General features: G+C 39.4%; 3 protein-coding genes across 6 annotated transcripts; 2 read left to right on the top strand and 1 right to left on the bottom strand.

Moving 5' to 3' along the window:
* The first annotated feature begins 4,661 nt into the window (after positions 1–4,661).
* On the top strand, positions 4,662–7,348 carry LOC122014806 (homeobox protein knotted-1-like 13). Of its 2 annotated transcripts, none has more exons than XM_042571237.1 (6): positions 4,662–5,611; positions 6,041–6,161; positions 6,279–6,475; positions 6,572–6,703; positions 6,773–6,912; positions 7,045–7,348. In XM_042571237.1, exons 1-6 carry the CDS (start codon positions 4,847–4,849, stop codon positions 7,064–7,066), a joined length of 1,377 nt encoding a protein of 458 aa, XP_042427171.1. In that variant the 5' UTR covers positions 4,662–4,846; the 3' UTR covers positions 7,067–7,348. The 2 variants fall into 2 exon arrangements, with proteins under 2 accessions (XP_042427171.1, XP_042427173.1); XM_042571239.1 differs by having other exon boundaries at positions 4,663–5,611; positions 7,041–7,348.
* A 133-nt stretch (positions 7,349–7,481) lies between these two features.
* On the top strand, positions 7,482–9,899 carry LOC122014805. The gene is made up of 5 exons (XM_042571236.1): positions 7,482–8,264; positions 8,356–9,075; positions 9,152–9,231; positions 9,303–9,374; positions 9,450–9,899. The coding sequence occupies exons 1-5, from the start codon at positions 7,941–7,943 to the stop codon at positions 9,664–9,666; spliced, it is 1,413 nt and encodes a 470-aa protein (XP_042427170.1). The 5' UTR covers positions 7,482–7,940; the 3' UTR covers positions 9,667–9,899.
* A 761-nt stretch (positions 9,900–10,660) lies between these two features.
* LOC122014473 (synaptotagmin-5-like) lies at positions 10,661–18,912 on the bottom strand. 3 transcript variants are annotated; one of them, XM_042570707.1, is made up of 13 exons: positions 18,539–18,912; positions 17,677–17,781; positions 17,546–17,596; positions 17,267–17,387; positions 16,707–16,828; positions 15,498–15,599; positions 15,334–15,408; positions 15,133–15,212; positions 14,898–15,048; positions 14,600–14,830; positions 11,481–11,684; positions 11,283–11,396; positions 10,661–11,097 (listed from the first exon to the last, which is right to left on the bottom strand). In XM_042570707.1, exons 1-13 carry the CDS (start codon positions 18,641–18,643, stop codon positions 10,948–10,950), a joined length of 1,611 nt encoding a protein of 536 aa, XP_042426641.1. In that variant the 5' UTR covers positions 18,644–18,912; the 3' UTR covers positions 10,661–10,947. The 3 variants fall into 3 exon arrangements, with proteins under 3 accessions (XP_042426641.1, XP_042426640.1, XP_042426642.1); XM_042570706.1 differs by having other exon boundaries at positions 11,481–11,780; positions 18,539–18,911; XM_042570708.1 differs by lacking the exon at positions 18,539–18,912 and having other exon boundaries at positions 11,481–11,780; positions 17,678–17,781.
* Between the last annotated feature and the right edge of the window lie 2,765 nt (positions 18,913–21,677).

The raw sequence follows: 21,677 nt of genomic DNA, 5'->3' as shown, positions 1-21,677 counted from the left end.
GGCGCCCCGACCAAGGCTTTAAATACAGCCTTGGTTCGGAAGCTTTTCAATTCAACAAGCAATTGTAACAACACTTGTGCGCTTTTCCTGTTTTGTTTAGCTTCCTTCTTTCTATGCTTACACTGCTGTAAAAGAGGCTTCTCTGCCTGAAGGAGAATTTAGTGTGATCTTCTTCTTTGGATTAACAACCTCCCCGGTTGTAACCAAGTCAAATCATGTGAGCCTCGTCTTTCTGTTTCTTTCTTTATTTAATTATATGCAAGTGTTCTTTTAAAAGTTCGAGAAGGGTATTTCTTTTAATTTGTGCAGTGCTAATCAACCCTTCGATAGTCGACCACCAACTGTAACCAACACTACCAAGTCGCTGCGAGGAAGAAGGCTTTAACTTGCTCAACGGTCACATCCCAATCGATCGGGGAGGCTTGAATCGATCGGTTGATCAATACAGAGCGCCTCTGTGCTCTTCTAGAGAAACCTGAATAGATCGATCGATCGATTCAGCGTTTATCACGATTCGCACGATTTTCAGCCCCCTAATCAATCGACTGATTGATTGGTGGTGCCCAATCGATCGACTGATCGATTGGGGAGCTTCTGTGCTCGTGATTCAAGCTCCCAATCGATCGGTTGATCGATTGGGCTAGCCTTCAGTCGCAGCCACCTCCAATCGATCAGCTAGTCGATTGGACTGCTGTTCAATTGATCGGTTGATCGATTGATCTCCCTTTGACTTGCTTAACTCAAGTCTAGGGTCCCCAAATCCAACATCCGGTTAACCGTGATATGTTGGAACTCCTCATGCCTAGCATCCGGTTAACCTTGACCTACTGGGACTTCTTCGCCAAGTGTCCGGTCAATCCTTTGACCCACTTGGACTTTTCTCCTTATGCCAAGTGTTCGGTCAACTCTTTGACCCACTTAGACTTTTCTCCTCGTGCCAAGTGTCCGGTCATCCTTAACCCACTTGGATTTATCATCTCGTGCCAAGTGTTCGGTTCTCCATGACCCATTTGGACTTTCACCAGATATCCAGTCACCCTTGACCCATCTGGATTTCCTCATGCCAAAGTATCCGATCAATCCTTTGACCTACTTGGGCTTCCCAATATCAAGTGTCCGGTTAACCTTGACCCACTTGGACCCACTTGCTTGGCTTCACTCACCAGGTCTTTCCATCTACCTAGCTTCACTCACTAGGACATTCCATCTGCCTGGCTTCACTCACCAAGACTTTCCATCTGCCTGGCTTCACTCACCAGGACTTTCATCTAGGTTCACTCATTAGGATTTTCCCACTGTCTGGCTTCACTCACCGGGACTTTCACCTGCCTAGCTTCACTCACTAGGTCTTTCACCTGGCTTCACTCACCAAGATTTTTCAACTGCCTAGCTTCACTCACTAGGTCTTTTACTTGACTTCACTCACCAGGATTTCCAACTGCCTGGCTTCACTCACCAGGACTTCTCCTTGCCTAACCTCCAATTAGGACTTTCCCAGTCAAGTATCTTGTCAACCCTTTGACTTACTTGACTCTTGTTCACATCTAACTGGTCAGTCCTTGACCAGAGAGGAATTATATCAACAATCTCCCCAATTGGATGATTGCATCTGCAATCTCCATGTATTGTCAAACATCAAAACCCAAACATCAAGACTCAAGCTTGAGCCAACTCAAGCTTAGTCAACCAGGTCAACCTTGACCTAGGGATATTGCACTAACAATCTCCCCTTTTTGATGTTTGATAATACCTTTAAGTTAGGTTAATCCCATAACTTCAACTTCCCTTCATGCCAATGCATGAATGAGGGTTTCCTTCATTCTCTCTCTTTCCTAGAGAGCAATGAATGCCTAATTTAAACTCTACATTCTCCCCCTATTGACGCACATAAAAAACTATCCCCCTGAAGAGTTACCCAATGTTGTTCACAACCTACCATGTTAGTCACAACACCACAATAAAGGTCTCATACCCTTCATTGTATCTAATGCCCACCCTTGAGTATTAACCAACTTCACGCTCACAATGAAGGTCTCATACCCTTCATTATATCTAATGCTCATCCTTAAGCATACTCCTTTTATACAATAAAGATATCCAATCTTCCATTATTTCCCAATGCTCAACCTTAAGCATTTTTCCAAATGAAGGATTTACCACCTTCAATGGTTTCAGAAAAATATTTCCAAATTTTTAAAGAGTAGCGCCCCCTAAAAATATGTTTCAAACTTCTGTCATTGCACCAACAATGACTTGGAATCCCTAAACCTTTATGAAACCAAAAATTAGAAGTTTAAAAAATTCAATATTGAAACTAAACTTCAGCTTAGTCTCCCATAACCAATCTATCCTTGTTTTCATCATGAAAACACCCCCATCATAATGGAATGGCCCACGCTGTGTTTGGCTAAAAATTCAGGTCTGGGCCTCCCGCTCCGATTTTGCTTGCTTGGGTCCAGATCTTCCGCTCTAGCTCCGCTTGCTTGGGTGATTTCGGCCATCCAGAATAAGACCCACCTGAACCCATTTTCCAGCCTTCGAGCATTCTTCCATTTCGGCTTCTCGTCCCTCGAAAACGCCGCGCTCCTCTTTCTCGTCTGCCAGCGTACTCTTCCGTAGTGCCTCGTCCCTCGGATGCATCGAGCCCATGGCTCTCTCACATGTCATCCTTCTCACTAGCTGCGTCTTTCGCTCGACTCCATGTGCTCATAAGTTCTTGCACACTTAGACACAAGGCATTAAAATAACAACAGAATATAACTTGACTTGGTTGATCACATCAAAACCATCACGGGATACTTACATTAAGTATTTAGGATCATTTTTATAAAATGATGTAGGGATTGAGAGAGATGTCTTACATAGAATACAAGCAAGATGGTTGAAATAGAGAAGAGCATCAAGTGTTTTATGTGATCATAAAGTATCTCTAAAACTTAAAAAAAAAATTCTATAAAATGGTGGTTAGACTTGCTATACTATATGACACTGAATGTTGGGCTATCACTCGAATACATGAGCAGAAGATGAGAGTTGTAGAGATGAGTATATTAAGGTATATCTGTGGACATATGCGGATGGATAAAATAAGAAATGAGAGCTTTAGAAATAAAATCGGAGTTGTATCTATTGAGGAAAAATTTTGAGAGACACATTTAAGGTGGTACAAACATATACTTAGATGACCAATAAATGTTTTAGTTAGACAATGTAAAACTATGATAAATATGCACATTAAATGAAGAAGAGGAAGACCAAAAAAGACCTGATTATCAACAATAAAGTAAGATTAAATTTATTTAAGTATAGATAATGATATAATAGGAGATAGAACTCAATGACATAAAAAAATTCATATATTTGACTCCACTCAGTGGGATAAAACTTGGTTGTTATTGTTATCGTCATATTACCCTACTCACTCATCTATAGGTAACCCATGGGCACCTGTTGATGTTAACTTAATATTTTTTTATGGTTTAAAATTTATGATTTAGGGTTTAGAGATAAGATTTTGTCAAAATTTAATTTTTAATTCTCATATAAAAGAAGTGATATTATTTTTTAAAAAAAGGACAATAATAATTTTTGTACTCTCACTTTTGGTTAATAGATAATATATTCATTTGAAGATTTATCTTTTCCTGGGACAATCTAGTGGCTAGCACATAAGATGTTCCTATCATGAAATCTGGGGTTTGAATTTTGAAATAGCCAAGATAAATGTGGATGGATTGGTGGAGATGTTGTGGATGAGCGTAGTCGTAATCGTCTTTTGTCATCATATATTCATTAGAAGATTACTATTTTTCATATATTATTTCCCTATTTATAGATTTCAAATTAGAACTAAAATAATATTTAAATTTGATATTATAGTAAAATTATATTATATACACTACATGTATTAAACGATTCAAAATTGTTAGCGTCAAAGGAAAAATTACAGCGATCCGTGAAACTTCCATATGGTTACTCTTATAAATATCTCTAATTTGTCTTTATTCATAAGATATTTAAGTGTGTAATTTTGTCCTTGTGCTTTCTTGCCGTCAATTAAAAGAAAAAGAAAAAAAAAAGAAAAATCGATTTAAAAACTAAAATCAATTTTGTTCAATTTTCAACAAACTCCCTCTAATTTACAATTTTGGTTGGAAATAATTTATTGCACGAAAGCTACTGCTCACTTAATCGGCTGCATTTTTAAAAAAGCTTTTGATTTATCACAAAATTACACCTTTTTTTTTTTGTTCGATTAAGTCGACGCCTAACTACTTTAATTAAATCTTCCAACTGTCACTTGTTGCTATCGATCGGAGATTCCTGTAGATAACCAATTTGTGGATACAAAATTTTTCCACGATTATTGTATGACTTTTCTTTTTTTTTTTTTTTTATTTTTCTATTTCTATTATCATTGATGTTCATATTTCCTATTATACTAATTTGGCAATTTAATAATTAATATATGTGATGATGAAAAAGTTTTTGAAAAAGTTTCATTTACTTTTATAAAATAGTCTCTATAGTTTTATTATTATTATATTTACCTTTTTAAACTAAGGTTTATGTAGATTTATTTATAAAAAAATGGAAACGATAATAGTGAAAATACAGGGGGCATTTCTAAAGGTAGTTGGATTAATAAGGCGGATTAGGAATTAATTAAGGTGGGTTAAGGATAAAAGTAAGCCAGTAGATTGATTATTAAGCGCGAGGCTTCGAGGCGTGGGTTAGAGTTTCAACGTCGCCGTCTTCTTCGTTTTCCTTCTCCTCCCTCGCTTTTACTTTGCTTTGGGAGAGGAGAGGACTGGCCGCGAGGCAGAGCGCGGTGGTGGGGATATCGATGGAGTTCCGTAACCACCTCTCGCACGAGTTGGCGGTGCCGCCGTACGCGGAGCAGCAGATAGCGGCGGCGGCGGCGGCGGCAGATAACCGGGCGGCGCTCCGGAAAGCCATGGATCAGCTTTCGGCCACTCGGGCTTCCGGGGCCGGCGAGGAGGCGGACGCCGTATCCGACGACGGTAAGGATCTCCACCGCCTCATGGCGAAGCCGGCCATGGCGGGCGGGAGCGGACCCACCTGGCTCAACGGCGCGATTCTCCAGCAACACGGGCTGGGGCAGTATGGGGATGGAAGATTTTTGCACCTTCAGGCCTCGTCAGCGTCGCCGGGAGGAGGAAGAGGAGGCGGCGGGGGGCACTGGTTCCCCCGGCCTCCGCCGGTCCTTCAGAGGAGCGTGAGCGAGGAGGAGGTCCCGATGTCGACCGAGTCGGCCGTAGCGGCGGCCATCTCGTCGGAGGTCGGCGCCGGGGGAGGAGGCAGCAGGGTCCGCGCGGAGCGAGGCGAGGCGGAAGGGGGAAGCGGCGTGGAGGCGGCCGAGGGATCGTGGCAAAACGCGAGGTACAAGGCGGAGATATTGGCGCACCCCTTGTACGAGCAGCTGCTGTCGGCGCACGTGGCTTGCCTGAGGATCGCCACGCCGGTGGACCAGCTTCCGAGGATCGACGCACAGCTCTCGCAGTCGCAGCAGGTCGTCTCCAAGTACTCCGCCCTCGGCGGCGGCGGCCAGATGATGAGCGTTGACGACAGAGAGCTCGATCAATTTATGGTACACACACACAAAAAAACACTCCTTTTTCCCAATCCCTCTCTCCTTTGTTCCAATTTTACTCTATTTAGCATTCAAAAACTCCTCCTTTCAACAGTTCTAACAAGAAATTAAATGATTCTATAAAACCAAAAAAACAAAAAATCTTGTAGCTTTGTTTTCTGATTAATTTTAAAAATGGAAATGGAAATGGAAGAAGAAGGTTTGGTTAGGCAAGCGAATTCGGCAGCGCTCTGTTGGCTGAGTCTTCCAAACGAGTTTGTCCTCTTCTTCTTCTTTGGATTTTTCAGTAACATTATTGAGCCTTATTATGTCCTCTCTGCACTCTGTCTGCATCTTGAAATCGACCAATCCTTGGCCATAATTTTTTCTGCTCGACAAGACTTTCTTTTCCTAATGCTTGAATTAAAAACACTTTGTTCTTTCCAGACACACTATGTATTTCTTCTTAGCTCCTTCAAAGAACAGCTGCAGCAGCATGTCCGTGTTCACGCCATGGAGGCAGTGATGGCCTGCTGGGAGCTTGAGCAATCACTTCAGAGCCTAACAGGTTTCCTTCACCTTCTGTTACTAATAACTCATTCAGTAACCGAGCTAGACTTCCTTAATTGAGCTACGTGTTTAATAAAGCTGAAGTGCAAGTCTCTAATTGTACCAAATGCAATAGGTGTTTCTCCTGGTGAAGGCACAGGAGCTACCATGTCTGATGATGAGGATGACCAAGATCAGGACAGCGACACCAACTTGTTCGATGGAAGCTTGGATGGACCAGACAGCATGGGCTTTGGCCCTCTTGTTCCGACCGAGACCGAACGATCCTTGATGGAACGTGTTAGGCAAGAGCTGAAGCATGAGCTGAAACAAGTATACATGAATAGAGAAGAACTCTTTCAATTTGCTAATCTTTTTGGCTCTCAGCTCATCAGTGTCTTCTTTAATTGTCATTTGTATGGCTGATAGGGATACAAAGACAAAATCGTAGACATTAGGGATGAGATTCTTCGAAAGAGAAGGGCCGGAAAACTCCCCGGCGATAGCACTTCCACTCTGAAAGCTTGGTGGCAGTCACACTCCAAGTGGCCTTATCCAACGGTGTGCCTCTCAACAATTTGATCCATACACTCCCAATTCCTTACAAAACATTCCTTTTGGTTCATGTAGGAGGACGACAAGGCGCGATTGGTGCAAGAAACAGGGTTACAGCTAAAGCAGATCAATAACTGGTTCATCAACCAAAGAAAAAGGAATTGGCACAGCAACTCGTCCTCCTCCTCGTCTACTCTGAAAAGCAAGCGTAAAAGGTTGGGAACAAGTATAACTAATCACTAGCTACCATGTCTCGTTCTTCCTCTTCTACTGAAAATTAATTTTGAAAAAACTTGAAGGAAAAAAAAAACAATGTAGGTGATAACTTTGCTGATTCGTGTAGGCAGTGAGGCAGTGAATGAAGGTTAGGACCATGAAAATTTTGTCGAATGTTGCTGTCGAAGAGCATTTAGTCAAGAGAAGCAAACTCGATTGTCGATCGCAAGGGCTTTGTATCATAGACATAGGGAAAGATTCAGTCTTGTGTTAGATAACAACATCCTCTTGGCTTGGACCATTCAAGAAGTTTATATATTTAGTGGGGGTGGGATTATTGTCGATAGCTCTGAGGATCCTAAAGTGACTTATTTCGATTCTTATCTCATGTATATTTTGATTGGTAAATGGTAGATTTACCTTTTGCTTTCTAAATTTATTTATAAATAATAAATTATATCTCATGTATATTTAGATCAAATGCTATATATCTAACCTACTAATATGGCTGACTCACCCTAGTGGAGTGGGGCCTATTTGATTTGCATAATTAATCTAATTTATTTGACTTACTCGCTTTATTAATCATTACTAAGATCCATCTAATCTTTTAGACCCCATTCACTAATTGAGGATGTTAGGTTCATCTTTACCTATTAATCTCTATTTTATATTTGAAATGATAGGTAATATAAAATTTCGTGCGTGGAGCCCCCGACAAATTAGGGTTTATTCTACCATTTCCAAAACGAATTAGGGGATTTTGAAAAAAAACAAAAACAAAAAGAACCTCCGACCCCAACGCTGCTCTGCTGGAAGGATCCCAACGGCTACCTTTTCTACCGTTGCTCGGAAGCGTTTCAAAACTCCTCCTTTTCTACGTAACAACAGCACGTTTTTTGAAACTTGTCCTACATTCTTCCTTCTCCGGCAAAAGACTTCGATTTGATCGCCAATTTGTGATCGTCAATCCAATTGAAAGGAATTCCGATCGCCAAAGAAGAAGACGACGACGAGGAAGAAGAAGATGGTGTACAGTTACACGCCCACCTACTACTCCTCCTTCCATGACACCATCACCTCCCTCTGCAAGTCCATCCTTCCCTTCAACCTCCGGGGCGGCCGGCAGCCGCTGCCGGATCAGAAGCTCGCCAAGCGCCACTCCGACAGCCTCAAGTGGCAGCAGGACTCCTTCCACCGTATCCTCCACCTCATCGCCCTCCATAACGAAGGCATCGTTCCGGAGATTGACGTCGTAGCCTTCCGCGCCCACATGCTTGACACCCTCATCGCCGCCCCCAAGGACCTTGAGCCCGCCGGCGTCGTCCGCGACAAGCTTCTCTTCTTGCAGGTTCACTCAATTCGAAACGATCATGGATAGAAAAATGTCTCAGTGATTGTATGGAAGAAAAAAAAAATCTTTTTTTCTTCTTCTGTTTCAGGAATTATTATATGCTAAATGCATCTCGGCGGAGGAGTACCACTCCTCGAAGAGGCCTCTGCTGCAGAGGCTCGCCGTGCAAGGCGTCGAGCTCGATTTCCGGGACGTGATCGTCCGGTGTCCGACGATGAGCTCCGAAGAAGAATGGTCGGTCATAGAGCTCAGGGACAAGGAGCCAATGCCGCCGTCTGCGGAGAAGTCCAAGCACCGAACTACCATCAAATCCTTCATCAGCAACGCCGCTTCGCCATGGACAGGGAAAGTGGAGAACAAGGATCTCTCCTTCCCCAAAAAGACGAAGGGACCTCTGGGCTCCGTTGATGCGAACGAAAAGAGCTCTATTTTAATGCCGGAGAGCTCGCCGGTGGTCCCCGTCAAGGCCGACAAAGGCAAGAGGAAGATGTTCCACGACATGTTCCGGAGAGAGAACCACGACCAGGACGAGAACAGAGACCCACTGATCGCCGTGACAGAAGAGAAGCCGGTGAGGTCTACAAAGAAGCAATGGGGTCTTGAAGGGCTCAAGAAATGGAAGAGAGGTGGCGGCGGCCGCGAAGGTGACTCGACGACTTCTTTTCTACCTACTGTCGAGAGATCAGATGATGCTTCCTCCATAGCTTGCACCCTCGTAGCCTCTCCGATCGGCCAAGGCCCAGATACTAAGAGGATCAAAAACAAAATTCACTTCGATGGCTCTGCTTCTGATTTCATCATTGACAAGGTCCGAGAAAGAACATTCTTAAATTGTGATCGCTTGTAGATGTATATTTCACTTCCGTCAGTGTTCTTGTCTGAAGGTCTTAGGTGACAACATCAAGAAGGAACTTTGTCGAATCCAATCGGAACTGAGCACGAAGAATCAAAACCTCGATTTCTCGTAAAAGTTCTTTTTTATCACTGCTTTCACTTCAGTTCATAATCACCGACTGACATTTCTCCGTGCGACAGGGAAGAACAAATTGAAGCAATCTCAACCAAGCTTCCAGTCGACAAGGCTGATTTGAACAAATTCTTTCCGAGGTGAGATTTGAAGAACTTGAACCCTTTCGTTTAGATCGTTGGCAGCTTATGCGAATATGAAGTGGGATATTGTAGGTCATGGTGCGACAGATATGGAGACATTGTTCTCGATGTCGTGAGGAAGGAGTTCAAGGATCATGTCGGTGAGATGGAGGCCAACAGAAGTGGTGCTAGAGACAAGCATGATGATGGCGGTTGTGGAGAGAAATGGGTAGCATTCGGAGATAGTGATGAGGCGTTTCATCCCAATCTCTTCTCTCGGAAGCAAAACTCACTGAACCCGTTTGTTTGATGACAACCGGAGGAAGTTGCTTCTTCAATGACATGGTTGTGTGGGATTCATTCAATCTCCACTGTTTCTAGTTTATTGATTAGTGTGTTTGTGTTTCTGACTGAGTTTGATACTATGGCTTACACTATTGCTTAGTGTAAAAGGGAGTGGTAGGAAAGAACAAAAGGGTTCGTCTAAACATGTTTATCGTGTTTCATTCATTTCTCAAATGTCTCTCATAGTTTGTCTGCGAATTCTGTCAAGGAAGGTAAATCATAAGATCAATTTATAATCGATCCGCCAAATGACTAAGGAATGAAATGAATTTTTTTCTGAAAAAGATAAATCATGAGAACAATTTATAATCGATCCGCCAAGTGACTGAGACAGATGAATTTTTTCCCGAAGGTATGCACACACCTGAAGTTGATCCCAACGTATCTTCCAAAGACCATAGTGTGTTTCATTCATCAAACTTGTTCAGATTGATGGTGAATTCATTTCAGCAGACGGATAATAAACTTTGACCAGCGGATCACTGAAATTTAATCTGCTTGTGTTTCTGATACGCATAAAATGAATGTCATGAAACTTAATAGCGAAAACAAACAAAAAACAGAAAACCTAGACCGTTCCTTATAGAATACAATAGGAGAGAAATCGAAACCATAGTTAAAACAATCATTCTTAACCAACCAGTATGATGTAAATAATCAAACTTCTTAACCAAGTAGACTGATAGTAGTCTCCTCGCAGTCAAGATGATGTTAGTTGAGATCTACCTGTGCCAACTGAATTCCAGGCCTAGCCCAATTTGATCAGACCAATTATAGACATCAATTGCAAATCAAATAGCTGAAAAGAGACTTCAAAGTTTTACCAGCAATGGTATTGACTACATCAATGTGAGAGTGTGTGTATATATATAGACCAAAAATAAATTCTAAATGATACGTCACTAGGAGATGCTCGACAATGAAAAATTCAAAGAAAATTGACAACTCGTCGCCGATCATAGTCACCTCAACTGCAATTTACAACCAGGAAATGAAGGATTACACATCGAACCAAGTCACCTTATTACAAACTGCCACTTAATAAATGGCACAAGCTCTGCGATGCTATCACGCACAATGAATCTTCAACGAATAATTTACTACACTGAATTTGTGCTTGTCCTAATTTACACCAGTTAATGAAGTGACAGATCAGACTAGCATCTCCATTTATACAACCACAATTGCCAAATTCAAGGCATTGTGGTGAAACGGACGAGCGCCATCCTGAAAAAGGCATACAAACTCAGTTATTATCACGGAATATGGGTTGTGCTGCCCACTTTAGGTACACGTTAAGCTTTCCAGATTTGGCCCCTTCTAAAGGAAAGCTATCTCTGACTTCCCCTTCAAGTATGACCCTTGTCAACGTCATGATGCACCGCCCCATGTAGTCCTAGTATCATAAATCAGATAAAAGAAAATTAATAACACAATTTAATTTTATTCCCTTGTGCCAACCAGAGTGAGATGAGAAACAACATAAGATGAGAAACTCAAGCCATCCCTTGGTTTACTGTGCAATTGAGATTACTAGAGTATGAGATGATATAAATGAAAATTTAAGAATGGGACAGGCACCTTTCCAAATGTGTCATGGTCCCAAACTTCCAATATAAGCATATCATGCAGGCCATCTTCAACAACAATGTCAAAAGTTTGATTCCAGGTTGGATTCAAGCTATCATTCACAACCTGCAAAGCAACAATGTCATCTAGTTAAGCATCTGAAAAAAAAAATACTGATCTTTATGTTTATTGAGCATGTTAGAAAGTCACCCTAGTTTTGTTCTTAGTTTCTGATTTTTTCATACGGATCACAACAAAGGGGTCTGCCTTTCCCATTACATCCATTGCAGGCAAGTCCTCCCCAGAGATGATTGTTACAGAAAGCACTCCTCTTACTATCACCTCCTTTTTCTTTTGATTAGCTGTGCGCTCTATGCTTTCAGCATCAGCTCCATTTGTGCTACTCTTGAGAACCTTCTCCAAAGAAGTCATAGAGTATTTTTGATTGGCAAAAGGGTTAGAAAATTGACTCTCTGTGCCGAAAGGACAATATAGAAGCTCTAGGTGAACCTGACGCAACAAAGCAAAGAATATAAAACATGCAAGTATAAGAAAAGCACAGCATTAGCCAACATGTTAACTTCGGTAAATATATATATATATATATACTCATGCACATGCACCCAGATTTTTAAGATCACTATGAACATATATACCATGTACAAAGACTTCAAGAACACTTATACCCTTCCAGCTCAAAAAGGCACAATTCAGTGCATTCCATGACATCACAAAGCTACAAGAAAAGCATGTGAAACTAAAACAATATAGTTGTCCATTTAATTATACCTGGTTACTTGGAACATATTTCAGCACATATTAAGGCTTTGGAATACAACAGTAACAACAACAACCAAGCCTTATCTCACTAGATGTGGTCGGCTATATGAATCCTTGTATGTCATTGTGCTTTATCCCCTATTATATCATCATTTATATTTAAATAAATTTTAACTTGTTTTATTGTTCCTAATCAAGTCTTTGTTTACTTTCCTCTCCCTCATTTAATATACGTATTTGTCATAGTTTCACATTGTCTAACTGAGGTATTTATTGGTCATCTAAGTACATGCTTGTACCATCTTAAACGTGTCTCTCGAAGTTTTTCCTCAATAAATACAACTCCGGCTTTTTCTTTAATGCTCTCATTCCTTATTCTGTCCATCCTCGTATGTCCGGACATCCACCTTAACATCCTCATCTATACAACTTTTATCTTTTGCTCATGTGCCTAAGTCATAGTTCAATATTCAGAGTCATATAACATAGCAGATCTAACTGTCGCTTTATAGAACTTCCCTTTAAGTTTTAGAAGTACTTTACAATCACATAAAATATTCGACGCTAACCTCCATTTCAACCATCCTGCCTTTATTCTATATAAGATCTCTCTCAATTCCTCCATCGTTTTACAAAAATGATCCTAATTGTCACATTACGTCTAATATTGCTAAACTTAAATTTCATATATTCTATCTTTACTCTACTAAGTCTAAAACCTTTTCTTTCAAGTGTTTCCCGCTAAAATTCTAGTTTAACATGTACTCTTTCACGTGTCTTATTTATCAAAATAATATCATCTGTGTCTAGTGAGTTTATCTATAATTAGTGTAAAAAGATAGGATTGATCATTGATGTAACCCTGTCCTTATTGGAAATGCTTCCGTTAATCCGCTTGAGATCTTCACTCTCGTTACCTCCTCATACATATTCTTAAGTAGTTCAATATATGTTACGCTAACACCTCTCTTCTCTAGAATTCTCCATGAGACTCTATCATAAGCTTTTCCTAGGTCAATGAATATCATGTGTAGATTTTGTTTTTGCTCCGATACTTTTCAATTAGTTGTATGAAGATGTATAACTTATATTGTCGACCTTTCAGACATAAAAACAAATTGATTTTCGATCACCATGGTCTCCTTCCTTAATCTTTTTTCTATTATTCTTTCCCAAAGTTCCATGGTATGACTCATTAGTTTAATACCCCTATAGTTTGCACAATTTTGTACATCTCCTTTATTCTTATATAAGGGAACTAGAATACTTACCCTCTATTGATTAGGCATTTTTTTCATTTTCAATACCATATTAAATAATTTTATAAGTCATTCAATACCTTGTTTTCCTAAACACTTCTATACCTCTATTGGATATTATTTGGTTCCACGACTTTTCCATTTTACATTCATTTTAAAGCTTGTTCTACTTCTGAAGTTCGAATTCTACAATAAAAAATTAAATTTTTATACTCAATTGACATACTTAAATTGCCTAAGTTAAGTTGGTTACCTAAATTTTTATTAAAAAGTTGATGAAAATATATTTTCCACCGCTTTTTTATTTCTCCTTAATACATCTTATTTGGATAATATCTCTTGTTTTCCTCTCTTAGCTATTCTATAAGTGTCTCTTTCTCCTTCTTTTGCATCTAAGTTTTGATATAATCGTTCAAAAGTTTCATTTTTTACTTCATTCACTGCCTTCTTAGTTTCTTTCTTAGTTACTTATATTTTTTTAAGTTTTCCTCATTCTTACAAATATATAATTCCTTATAAGCTATTCGTTTTTTCCTTCACTTTCTCCTATACTTTTTCATTCCACCATCAAGATTCCTTACTTGGTAGTGCATGCCCTTTGATTCACTGAGTACACTCTTGGCAACTATTTTCAACTTTGATACCATCTTATCTCATGTCGTATTAGAGTGATCATATATTTCACCCAATGCTTGTACTCCTACCTTCTCCTTAAATAAGTAACAAAAAAAATTGTTATTTCTTTTGGGCATTCTAGGAAGGGATCTAATAATTATGTAGACTACCATAGTCTGATAATCAAAATTTCCTTTATCATGCTTTATTTCCTTTGGCTGATCACATAATGCCAAAAGGGTTAATAAAAGAATTAGCAAGAAAGACTAATGAAACGATAGTAGTTTATCGCAAATTATAAACTAACCTTGCCAAAGTATTTTATAGCACAACTTGTTTATTCCAATGACTTCCACGTATACTAGACCAATACACGAGGAAAGGAAAAGAGTGAGAAAACATGACTTATTTCCTCAACATATGGTACTTATCCATATATTTACTCTTGTTCAACTTGGAGCATTGATCTGCTAATATTGCACCTGTTAAGGCTCAATAATATTTGCTACTCTTTTCAGACATTCTGTGAAGGGGAATTAACAAATATGTAAACAGTTTGTCAATATTGTCAAAATTTTCTTGATCATGCTTTATTTCCTGTCACTGATTGCATAATGGCAAAAAGGTTGTGGACGCTAATATTGCTGAGGACTAGCAACTAAATTGCGCACTAACCTGACCACGGTCCTTCTTGTCTCTCTGGACTTCTAAATCTTTGACAAGTTTCAACCAGACATCTTTCACTTTTCCAGGCTGAAGATCCTGTAACCTTACTTGAGCACAACCTATAAATTCAGATGCCTGTAAACCTTCATCATCATATATCTTTACTGTCAAATTCTGAGTCGAAGCATCCTCAACTGTGAACTCGAAGTGTTCATTCCATATTGGATCTAAATCGTTGTTCTGCAAGGAGTGTAATGTCAAGTGCAAAAAAGAAATATGTAAAAGAAAAGTCTGTCTATTCACTTACAATGACTTTGCTAGTCTTTGTTCTGTCACGTAGTGGTCGTATATATAACACAGCATAGGGATCGGATTTCCCTATTAAGTCCTTATTTGTCAAACCTTTTGCTTGAACAAGCTTTACCTCCAGAATACCAGTAGGTTTCAGTTCCAGGTCACTAAGAGACAACATGAAGGCATTGTCATGAATGAACAAATCAGATGGTGCCCCCCTTCCATTTCAGAGATAAGAGCCAATATACCTGTAATCTCCAGGTAAAATAGGAATAATATTCCGAACTGGCCATGTTATCGAATCTTCAACAGCATCACGTATCATTCCCTGAAACAAAAATATTTTCAGTCAGAAAAAATATGAAACTATTTTCCCTTCCTTTTTCCTGGCGCCTCTTATAATTTATCTATCTATGAAAGATAAAGTAATTGGTTGGACAGTCTGGAACCTCAATCGCATCCGATATACCAGGAAGTGATGATATATCACCACCGACTACTTTAAGAGTAAAGTCAAGTTTTTTCTACAGAAAAAAACAAAATATATAAGGAACATGCACAAAAAAAGTAATCATGAAAACAAGGTAATCCATGTTGCAATAAGTTTATATACCTTCTCTCTCAAAGAATAACAAATAGCTCCAAAGCAAGGAAATTCATCCACCAGTGGTTTAAAAATCACACGGAACACACCTGTGAAGCCAATGTTTTTCACCTAGTTCACAAAATACAGAGTTCAAGGATCTATAACAAATGAGAAAAGGATCAAGCTTCATATTTTACATGCTTCAACAGAGACTTGTTAAATAGAAGATAGATATTAATTAAAAGAGTGATATGATGGTTAAACAACATGAAAACTCCATATATTTTCATGATGTTTCAACTAACCATGGGCATGGCTCATTGGTGCTCTGTAGCACAGCACCAGCAGGCTGAAGGTGCTGTGGTATGTACTGTAGTTAAATGGCCAAAAAACACTTGAATAACATGCAGAGGTCAGACACCTACAATAACAAGGCTAGACGACCTGCTAGTAAAATCTTTATAGCATAAATAAGAGGCCAAGCATCAATATCAGATTATACTGAACTTGCATATGAATGTCATATGAACTTAACTCTAAGATGCATCCCAATGAAACAATGCCACTCTTTATCAGTTGCTTGTACTAAATGTCTTTAGGAGGGAAAATTTTGTTGCAAACATCATAACTGAAGAGAATTAGATAATGCTTCTACACAGATTTATATCAAAGTTTTCTCTCTTTCACCTCATTTGTTCCTGAGACATAAGAAAGGATGAAACATGTCTTGACGAAATAAGATTCAATGATTCTACATAATGGAATGAGCAAGGAAAAAGTGGGAATTCAGAGGAATAGAAAGAAACGAAAAAAATATTAGGAATTTGGAATGCTTTGAGGATAAAGTTGAAAGGGAGTGGATTTTATTCAATAAGATAGAATCACACACCAAACAAGTATATGGATGAGTTATATAAAAAGGAACTAATCACCTTTACACAGCAATATGCAAACAAGTAGGAAAATATACCATCTATATTGCAGTTATAATTCATTAATTCAGAGGAAAATGCCGAAATCTAGAAAGAACTAAGGGACCAAAGTGAGAAATACTCATGCGGACTCAATTGAGTAATGCGGTCATCTAAAAGAAACATGAAACAATTTTAACCACCAGCAAGAAAATCCTGCAAGAAATAGACTGTATAGGATGCATAGGATGTGTGAATGCCAGTTTTACTCAGTGCAGTAGATACATCTTAATCAAATTGTTGCTACAACTACTCCCATAGGTACCTGTATGGGAAGTGACACACCAACTCTTGTCCGAACATCAAGAACAATGCTTGGATTGCCATCCCACTGCATCTCTAGCTCCATTGTGATTCCAGACATATCCCCCTCAATGATTGAGACACCTAGGGCAATTATTAACATTTTATATGTCCAATATTCAATAAGGTAAAAAAAACCTTCCTTGCTGAGTAATTAGGTCAACCAAACATGGATCCAAGTAGTCCATTAAGCATACAAAGATAATAAATTTTAGTATTTCCACAAATAATTTGGTAAAGTTAAATTAATAAAAAAAAAGGGCAATTCTGGAAGTTGTTTGGAGTCCACACACACCAATTTTGGTAATTTCATTCACTGATAAAATTACTTGAAGTCTACTCACCAAAAAAATGAGACGCACATTGGAATAGATGAAGAAACATTCATAACTAGTGTTACTGTGAATATCTTATGCAAAATACTTGTGATTCAAAAGGCTTGTTAATGAATAGGTTTGATTAGAAGATACTTTCAAAAATCTATATGGTTATTACATAAGTGGCATTTCCTAGAAAGCTCACCAGTGAATTGTGGAGCAACAGTTCCCAGCGTAAGCTTTGAAAACTTCAGAGAACTTAAGACAATTGGTTTATATTGTTCAAGCACTGGCTCAACGGAACTTCTTATCAGTTCAGAGGCTGCCTGAAGCAATTGTATTGCAAAGTCAACCGACTCCATAATGCATTAAAAGTTGAAACTACATGTAGTTCTGATACAAATGTGATATATGTACAATCCAAAGCAGATGATGCTGCAGAAAAGGCAACAGATGAATATTGTTAGAAAAAACTAAAGAGTACCTGATCAACAAAAGGCCAGATCTTGGTAAGTTCCAAGTTCAGCCAGTTCAGCTGTAAAAATAATAAAAATATCAATACATAGACAATAACAAGAACATAAAGGGTCTTAGCAGGAAGGAAAAGAAACCAAACTTTTGTCTCTGTGAGAAAACAACCCACGAAGGGTAAAATTCAGCAGGCAGTAGTTTCCTCGAATCTTCTACTGTCATTCTTGCAAAAGAAGCAACAGCTGCAGCCTATATAAAAAGACTTCACTATCATTTCAATCCTAAAGAGCCCAAGCAACCATTATTTTCTCAGTTATACATCATTCAGGGGAAAATTCTGATGCAATATAATCATACAAACCACTTAAAGTTAACATAATTGATTGAAAAATAAAAAGGAACATAATTCCTCGGATATAAAAGGACAGTCCGGTACACGAAGCTCCCACCAATGCAGATCCTAGGGAAAGATCTATCGTACGCGGACTTACCCTTATCCTGTTTTGCAAGAGACTATTTCCGAGACTCGAACCCATGATCTCTAGGTAACATGCAACAACTTTACCATTGCACGAAGGCTCCCTTTCCCGTTTCTTGAATCATAAAAGAATTGTTGATATACAAAACTCACGTGCTGTACCAACTAACTCATACCCCATATCTACAACGACAAAACTTAGCCCAAAAAACTATCTAAAACATTCTATTATGCTCCAATCTGGATGTTTGATGAATTTAATCAAATGTCTACACAACACTTTTCTGAACCACTCTGCCGACCTTATTTCCAAACACGCACACACTATGATCTTGATCGACCCGCAAATAAATGTCGGTTCCTAATGTCAGATCTACAGTAATACCAAATCAGGACATGCACTACTATATCAAGGCAATAAGGGAAACTACCATCGTCAAAGGAAACAACAGAAAAAGAAATACACGAAAAACTCCACCGCAAAACATAGTAGCAGGCAAAAACGAGCCAAGGCAAAAGAAGAATCACCAGTTCTCCTCGGCGCTTGGATCGCCCGTTCTCCGAGTGGACGAAGGCCATGACGAGGCCAACGCCAACGACGACCCCGAGGAATAGGCCGAGAAAGAACCCCATGGGCGGAGATCCGGCTGCGGGATTCCGAGAACGGGGAAAGCAAGTCGAACGAAGGGAGGAAGCGTCCGAAGAGGGGATCCGGTTTCCCTGGCTAGGGTTTTTCCACCATGGATGCGACGGGGATGGCGTTGAGGACGGGACCGAGATCGATTTCTTCGCCTTCTCCGCTTCGCGTACACCTGGGAGCGTGGATGGCTTTCCGCCTTCGTTTCCCTTCGCTTTCGATAACGATCTCTCCACGCACAACGATAACGCCTTCGTTTGCCTTATACGTGATTTCTTACGCAGGCATGATGGACCGTCCAACGAATAATCTGACGGATAATAAAGAGACAACTTAGCGCGTATCGCAGCGGGTGACCGAGATGCTACTCTTTTGACCGGAATTGGCCGGTGTTAATTGGATGATGACGGGGCAGACGAGGGGCCGCCATTTGCCGTTGCCGACGTCCAAATCACATGATAATCACGTGAGCGTTCCCATTGCCAGATGTCTGGTTTAATCTCATTTGATCATTTATAAATTGAGGCTTAATGTCGATTAGCGAGATTATTAGGGCAAAAATGGAAAAAAAAAAAAAAAAAAAAAAAAAAAATTAGGATTATCCAATAATTAAGTGATCAACTTGTCATGGAAAGATGGTATCAAATATACTACGCTAATATCAATCAAGTTTAGTCGCATTAAATAGGATCAATTATATGAATTATCTTCTATAATATTATTATATATATTTAAATAAAATTTATCTCATTTTATTATTATTAATTAAATCTTTTTTATTTTTCCTCAAAAATGTGTTTGTCATAGTTTTATATCACCTCATTAGAATATTTATTAGTCGTCTAACTACACGCTCGTACCATCTTAAACGTGTCTCTCAGACTTTTCCCTCAATAGATGCAACTCCAACTTTTTATCTAATGTTCTTGTTTCTTATTCTGTCTATCCTCGTATGTCCATACATCCACCTTAACATTCTCTTCTCCGTAACTCTTATCATCTGCTCATGTACTTAGTCATAGTCTAATATTCAACTTCATATAATATAGCATGTCTAATGATAGTTTTGTAGAGCGTTCCTTTAAGTGTATTCTATCTTTATTTTACTAAGCCTAAAATATTTCCTTTATAGTATTTCATATTAAGATTCTAATTTAACATTTACTCCTTCACTCGTTTCATCTACCAAAATAATATCATTTGCAAACAATATGCACCGGGTACTATGTATTGACTGTGTGTTGTGAGTTCGTCCATAATTAATGTAAAAAAGATAGAGGCGTAGAGCCCATCCTTGGTATAACCTTATCACACGGGAGGGGGGACCACGTGTATTTAAAAATTAAATCTTTTTTTAAAGACTTAATAAAAAGTGCAAAGTGTGAGTGCGCAGCGGAAAAGTAAAAGGATAAATAAAAAAGAAAGGCACATAGGTTCAGAGTTTTCGATGACTCCTATTCCAAAACTCAAGTATGTTGGACCTTTCTGATGGATAATCCACTAATCAATTGCTTCTTTACAAAAGATAGGTCGATAACACGACTACCAACTTTAGAATATGACGTGCAAAAAGAAAGCAAGAGTAAGAAAAAAAATAATAACTACACGTTACCCAAGTCTAGGCTCATTTGAGCATGTAGCGACATCGTGTCGTTCTTGCATCGTTGATTTTTGAATGCGATAGAGTAGTAGTGTATGATTGGAGCAGCCGGACGGTCGAGGAAGCATATAAATTGTAAGTACCTGGCGTGAGTTCTGATATGAACAACCGGGTTAGGCTCAGTAATTTTTAATATCTTGTGTCTAAGTGTGCATAGACTTAAGAACACGAGAAGTTGAGAGGAAGACGTAGCGAAGGAGAAGGATGGCATAGGAAGTGAGTTGACAGGCTCGGTGCATCTGAGGGACGAGAAACTACAGAAGAGTACACCGGTGGAGCAAGAAGGACACACGCACGACGCTTTCGAAGGGCAAGAAGCCGGAGCGGAAGACTGCTCGAGGAGAAGGCCGGAATTGGGTTCGGGTGATCTCAACTCCGGATGGCCAAAGAATCACCCAAGTGACCAGAGAAATAGCCGGACAAAGTCACCTATGTGTTGACTTTGTCCAGACGCCCAGACTCCAAGTGCTCGGACCAGGTTCGGGTGCCCGAACCAGCCTAGTATCGAACAGGCACCTCCTCTTCAAGACGTTGCTACGGATAAAGTTTGGGTCCACGTCAGCAACAGTCCAAACGCTCATACCGGTCCAGGTACCCGGGTACCAATAAAACTTATCATTGAGTCATTGAAGAGTCGTTGTGAGCAGATAAAATGCACCACTGGGGGCACCCAGACCCACATCAGGTGCCTGGAGATGCCATGTTAGCCAACTGACATTTTTTATTAGCGGATTATAAATAAAGCTCTGGTCCATTTTATTTTAACAACACATATTTTACGAACTCTGTGCTTTCATTTATAATTCTATCTTTTTGATTCTGTGTAGTTAATGTTGTATAAGATTACTCCGCCTTCGTCAAAAGGAGATCTGTTGAGTGGAGCTTTCACTACCTTGGATTATCAACTTTTCCTGTTACAAACCAAGTAAATCCCGCATTTTCTTTTCTTTTATGTTAATTAATTTTTGTTCAACTAACGTGTGTTGTCTTTGCTAACTTCGAGAAGTAAAAGAAAGTTTAAATCTAATTTTTAGGGCAATTCATCTCCTCTTGTCTGTCGCATCAGGACCAATAAGTGGTATCAAAGCCCAACCGCCTCAAAAGAACTAACTGCCGACTAAGCCTTTGTTTGGATGGGGTGAGGTAAGGTTCATTAATGGAAGGGGATGGAAGGAGAAGGGAGGGAAATGAAAGGAAAGTAATATATTTATCTTACCCTTGTTTGGAAGGGAGGGAAAGTTTATGTGAGAGGAAAGGGATGGAATGAAGGTTAAATATACAAATTTATAAAAATATCCTCTTATTTTTTTAATAAATCTACATGTGAAAAAAATAAATAAGGATATAATTGTAATAATTTCTCCTTACCC

The sequence above is a fragment of the Zingiber officinale genome, chromosome 8B (assembly GCF_018446385.1).
Source record: "Zingiber officinale cultivar Zhangliang chromosome 8B, Zo_v1.1, whole genome shotgun sequence".
In the NCBI taxonomy this organism is placed as follows: domain Eukaryota; kingdom Viridiplantae; phylum Streptophyta; class Magnoliopsida; order Zingiberales; family Zingiberaceae; genus Zingiber; species Zingiber officinale.
The sequence above is the reverse complement of the archived record's forward strand: the minus strand, read 5'-3'. Positions and strand labels throughout refer to the sequence as shown.